Source organism: Esox lucius, chromosome 11 (genome assembly GCF_011004845.1).
Source record: "Esox lucius isolate fEsoLuc1 chromosome 11, fEsoLuc1.pri, whole genome shotgun sequence".
Lineage (NCBI taxonomy): Eukaryota > Metazoa > Chordata > Actinopteri > Esociformes > Esocidae > Esox > Esox lucius.
Genome location: NC_047579.1, coordinates 53,103,435 through 53,108,441, shown reverse-complemented (window position 1 = coordinate 53,108,441; position 5,007 = coordinate 53,103,435). Strand labels below are relative to the sequence as shown.

General features: G+C 43.5%; 2 protein-coding genes across 4 annotated transcripts in view; one reads left to right on the top strand and one right to left on the bottom strand.

The window, feature by feature from the left end:
• Positions 1-821, top strand: part of clcn7 (chloride channel 7) — a 28,776-nt gene extending 27,955 nt beyond the window's left edge. For all 3 annotated transcript variants that reach the window (XM_029123346.2, XM_029123345.2, XM_029123347.2), the window contains one exon: positions 1-821. This exon is cut by the window's left edge and continues 1,782 nt beyond it. The gene's annotated coding sequence lies outside the window, so the exon portion shown is untranslated.
• Positions 822-1,683: 862 nt separating this feature from the next.
• LOC117595235 lies at positions 1,684-4,581 on the bottom strand. Its single transcript, XM_034295167.1, has 4 exons — positions 4,417-4,581; positions 2,837-3,226; positions 2,717-2,757; positions 1,684-2,220 (listed from the first exon to the last, which is right to left on the bottom strand). Exons 1-4 carry the CDS (start codon positions 4,425-4,427, stop codon positions 2,144-2,146), a joined length of 519 nt encoding a protein of 172 aa, XP_034151058.1. The 5' UTR covers positions 4,428-4,581; the 3' UTR covers positions 1,684-2,143.
• Positions 4,582-5,007: the final 426 nt, after the last annotated feature.

The following is a 5,007-nucleotide window of genomic DNA, read 5'->3' as shown; positions in this document are numbered from 1 at the left end:
ACTAATATGTTCATTTCATCTAGGGTTAGGGAACCATACAGGACAGAAGATATGTTTCATTGAGGTGTTTTGCATTCCGTTGTCCTACTGAAGAAGCCTAGATATTTACCTGTACAGCCTTCTGAACTGTTTCACAGTGATGCACAATGAATGTGAAGACCCATGCTGTTTCCCAGACGTCCTTTTAAAAAGAAGTTCAACCTACATTCTGTGTCACAAATGACTCCCTATATACAGACACTCAAAAGAAAAGGTTCTTTGGGGATCCTTTAGGTTGGAGCCCTCGAAATTAAACCAGGAGGCCCGTCTCTGGGACGTCCACTGCTTCTCCCCAGGACCAATGTCGGGACAGTATGTACTTCGGTCCTGCCAGGCAGTGGCTAACACACCTGTAACACTGAGAACTTCAATCAAGGGTTCTACTGCTTATCTGGAACCCAATCCTGCACCTGTAGGTTACTCTGGACTTGGTTAATACTGTGATGTTTTATCCAGGAGATTTATGATTCGTTTAAAACAAAGACCATAATTTGTAACATTATTGCAATCTCAAAATGTCTCACCTTATTTAAAATCAGTTGTTCTTTTTCTGCTTCTGTCTTATTGGCTCACTAAGCTTGGGTTCCAAATAGCATCCTATTTATTCATGGTTTTATGTCCCAGGTCAAGAGAAGTGCACTATTGGGGGTTAGGGGGCCATTTGGGACACTGTCTTTTGCTTCTTGTTTGTAAAGTTATAGGTGTTCGTATAGAGGATGCTATATTTTGTAAGTATTTGACAAACCCTTTTGTGAGAACAAATAAAATGTATTAATTTACGACTTATTGTCTCCTGGCTCTCTCCAAACCCCCAAACATTACTCTCTATCGTTAGCCAGACGGCCACCATAGTTTACATTTTAACAACCGTTTTCCAGTTACTTCTAGATTCTGCCTTGAACTTCCAGGAGATAACGTTATCTCTGTATCACGCTCTGTCTTTGACCTTTTTCAAAAGTGCTTTACTTTTTCAAGTGCTTTACTTACATGGGATTTCTTTACATGACCATAGCAAGTGCGAAATAAAAGAATAGAAAAGGTATTAAGAGGTGGTGTAACCGGGTAAGAGTGGGGTATTTCTGGTATTGGGGGGTGGTGTGACGGGAGGCCTGGGGTATTTCTGGTATTTGGTGGTGGTGTAACGTGGTAGGACTTTGGTATTTCTGGTATTGGGGGGTGGTGTTACAGAGTAGGACTGGGGGATTTCTGGTATTGAGTGGTGGTGTAATGTGGTAGGTTTGGAGTTGTTTCCAGCTGTTGGAGGTTCACCCATCACTTTGGAGGGCCTAGTTCTGGTGCAGTTAACAAGGGTCTGCTTGGCAGTTGTTGGGGCAGGCAGAAATAACAGCCTGATAAACCAGGAAGCTTGGGATATGGGGTGGGGCTTGTGGACCCTATAGAGCTGCTAGTGAAGCCATGGCTAACACAAGCATGTTAATAGAGACCGTGATCTGTCTGGAGGACTGCAGTTCTGTTCACTATCAGTGAGGTAGCTTTTTGTAATAAATATCACTCCAGTCAAAACATAAATGAACACTTCTCAGAATGTTTCAAGAGACACCAAAATAGTTGAAACATGTTTTATATTAATAAATTATCTTTATTAAATACTGAATAAACATTTTATGTTCTATAGTATATTAAGGTTCTAACAGAGAGGACACCAACTGCTCGGCTTCAGTAGAAAAAAAGGCAACATTTCCCAATAAATGTCTGTAAAACAGAAAAATGCTTTTTACGTAATCCAGCAGATGATACAACAGGCATAAGAGATTAAATAGAACAGGAATAAAGGATCAGGAGAGATTAGTTTTCTCATGCACAGATTATCTAATGTTGGATTAATATGTATGCTTTGACATGAAACTGGACAGTGATTGTAGGATTAATAACCTTACTGATCATAAGAAATGGAGAAAACAACTAACTAATCTAAGGTGTTTAGGAAAGAAGGGTTTTCCCAGCTTCTCTTGTCAGGGCTGGGAGTCACACAGCATCTCTGGGCCAGATCATTCAAAATGGGTCTCTGAAGCTGGTTCTGGTTTGGTTCCATGTAAGTTGGTCTCAAACAAGGCCTTACATGATTGCTGGTTCTGGTTCTTATCTAGATGATACCAAACTGAGCCAGTTCGTGGAGCTCCAGGTGACTAAAGGCCTCCCAAGGACACACCACTGTGTAGTCTGTAGAAAGAATAACTCTGGTTCATACATAAACACACCACTGTGTAGTCTGTAGAAAGAATAACTCTGGTTCATACATAAACACACCACTGTGTAGTCTGTAGAATGACTCTGGTTCATACATAAACACCACTGACAGTCAACAGAGAACTACGTAATGACACTTTTGGATTATTGATTGGTCCACATGATACAGCCCCTGATGCTGGCACACGTTTGCCGTCTGCCTGGGACTGAACCCAGCGTACCACTCCCTGCATTCGTGTTCTTCCTCTCCAATAAAGGCATTCGAAGAAAGGTAGTGGAATTGGAGCACACCTTTACAAAATATCTTAACATGTCATTTAGCTGACAATTCCATAGAGTTAGTAGATAACTACAAGTTGTAGAAGTGTGATAATTAATATCAGCTTGCCTCTTAACTGTTGTCACACCTGTGTCTTGGATTTAATATCTCACAAGGTGGACCAAGAAAACAAATAAAACATTTACTCACCTGTTCCCAGGCCCTCCATTCCTGGAATATCATCGCCAAACCTGCAGAACGGAAAACAATGTCTTTGTAATAAGGAGTTTGTTGATAGACCAATTAATAAAACCAAAAAGTATATAATACCCAAGGACTCCTTTTTTAGGGGGCTTGCTCTTAAACTGGCGGGTCATCCTCTGCTTGAATTTTGGGGGTCCTCTGCGAGGCGTGGTGGGCCCTGTGACTCCGGTGGGGGCGCTGAGGGGTCCACACAGGCAGCTGCTACTGCTGGGAGTGTCACTGGTCGGGGGGGCGCGGTTCATCTCTAACCCTGGAGATCGATCTTTTGACGGGTCCCAAGGACTGTTCTCCCTCTTAAGAGACCCGTTAACCAGCCTGGGACCCAAGGCTGCTTCTGTGACAGAATGCGTTGTCCTCTTCTCTACAGTCTCTTCTCCTTTCCCTTTGGGTCTTCTACTCTCTTCTTTTAACAATAATAAGTGTTCTCTCTGCGGTCTGGGGTAGCAGGCACTGAGGCTGTGAGAGAGAGAGTGCGGTTTAAATACGCTCCATCACCGTGGCACAACTGCTGTCACCAAGACAACAGTTGAAAAACCGACAGGTCAGAACTGTCAGACAACCAATTAGCAAGCAGCACGTTAGTGATACCGTGTGGGTGAGCAGAACACCAGACATTGTGAATGGAGAGGTGTTTGTGTGTGTGTGTGGCTCTCCCAGGTTTAGAGAGAGATTTAGCTTCTCTCCTGACAAAGCTGCTTACTGTCCTTACACCTGTCTGCCGTGTGGCTAAAGGCACTAGGGGTAATGATATGGTTCAGGATCAATGACGTGTAGATCACAGTCCCGTCGTTCCATCTCGGCCATCACCGCAGCACCTCCCCCAGCCTCCAAGGAGTCTATCTGTATATACATGGACTGGATTTGTTTTAGGCTGCTGTGGCATTTTTTTTTTTATGCCATGTTTGAGAATTTCCAAAATCCAAAGGAAATTAGCAGGAGGAAGAGAATCTTCCAGGTTTTCAAGAAAACATGGCAATCTAATTAGGTAAATAAGTAGAACATGGAAAGCCTGACCGGAGCACTAAATCCTGGCATTATCCAGTGTAGACTGTCCTTTGAGGGGACTTACCAATTAACCCTGACTGAAGAGAACACAGGTACCATTGCCTTGTCTGTCCTGAAACACACACACACACACACAGTGTAACCAGTCCTTTCCCCTGGTTCTGGTCTCATGTGGGATAAGTAGGGTGGGCATTTTAATTTCCCACCAACACACTAGTAACATATATGGATGTGTGTGTGGATGTGTGTGTGTGGATGTGTGTGTGGATGTGTGTGTGTGGATGTGTGTGTGGATGTGTGTGTGGATGTGTGTGTGGATGTGTGTGTGGATGTGTGTGTGTGTGGGACAGGATAAATATCAGCCGCCCATTCTTGACCTTTGACACACACACACGCACGCACGCACAAACAGGTTTTGGTATTTCCAATGGTATTTTGGTCTCTGAATTTCTACATGCACAGACACATTTCGGTATTTCTGTTGCTCAGAAGCCTTGTCTAAGGTATACACAGGAGCGTGTGAGGCCCTGGGGTAAGGTGTTTTACTCTCTATGAGCAGCTGGGGGCTACACTCACACACAAACACAAACTGTCTCCCCTATGTTTCTTCACCTCTGTCACCTTCCTTTTGTTGTCCCTACCATCTGTCCATCTTCCTTTCTCCTCTCTTTCTCTCCTTCCCTGGATGTCTTTACTGCAAGACAAGGCAACAGTACAAACTCCCTATCAGTTGACAGACACAGAATACAATGGAATTGCTGGAACCAATTCTACAACTGCTGCCTGCCATTATCTTGCATGTTCATTCACTGCATGGTAAAGACCCAGACTACCATTAACCAGACACCCCCTTATTGGCATACCTGATGAGATTTATTAGAAATTGTATGCTTCTAATTGTCTAATTCATCGTGGCAACTTCTTTGTCGCGAATATTTCAGGCGCAAAGGGCTTGCAGTTGGGCTCCTAGTCTATATTACTTATTCTATAAAACAATGGATATGTACCTAAGTTTGCTAGATCTAGAACAACCGTTGCTAAGTAGCCCACCGCAACGAGAAGATAACCAGTTTAGGTGCTTGGATAGAACAAACGGCGCTTTGTTCGACCCTGTTTACAAACGAAGATGGTCTATTTTTTCTTTCTTACTACGGGATGTGTGGTGGTCAACAGTTACGGCAGACATGACTGCTAACCAAGTAAGGGATGCAAAACTTGTCTTTCGGGTGTAC

Excerpts from the sequence above, each read along its gene's own strand:
- LOC117595235 (XM_034295167.1), bottom strand. Across the intron at positions 2,758-2,836 it reads CCTAAAAAAGGAGTCCTTGG|GTTTGGCGATGATATTCCAG; the intron begins GTATTATATACT and ends TCCGTTCTGCAG. Across the intron at positions 2,221-2,716 it reads AATGGAGGGCCTGGGAACAG|ACTACACAGTGGTGTGTCCT; the intron begins GTGAGTAAATGT and ends TTCTTTCTACAG.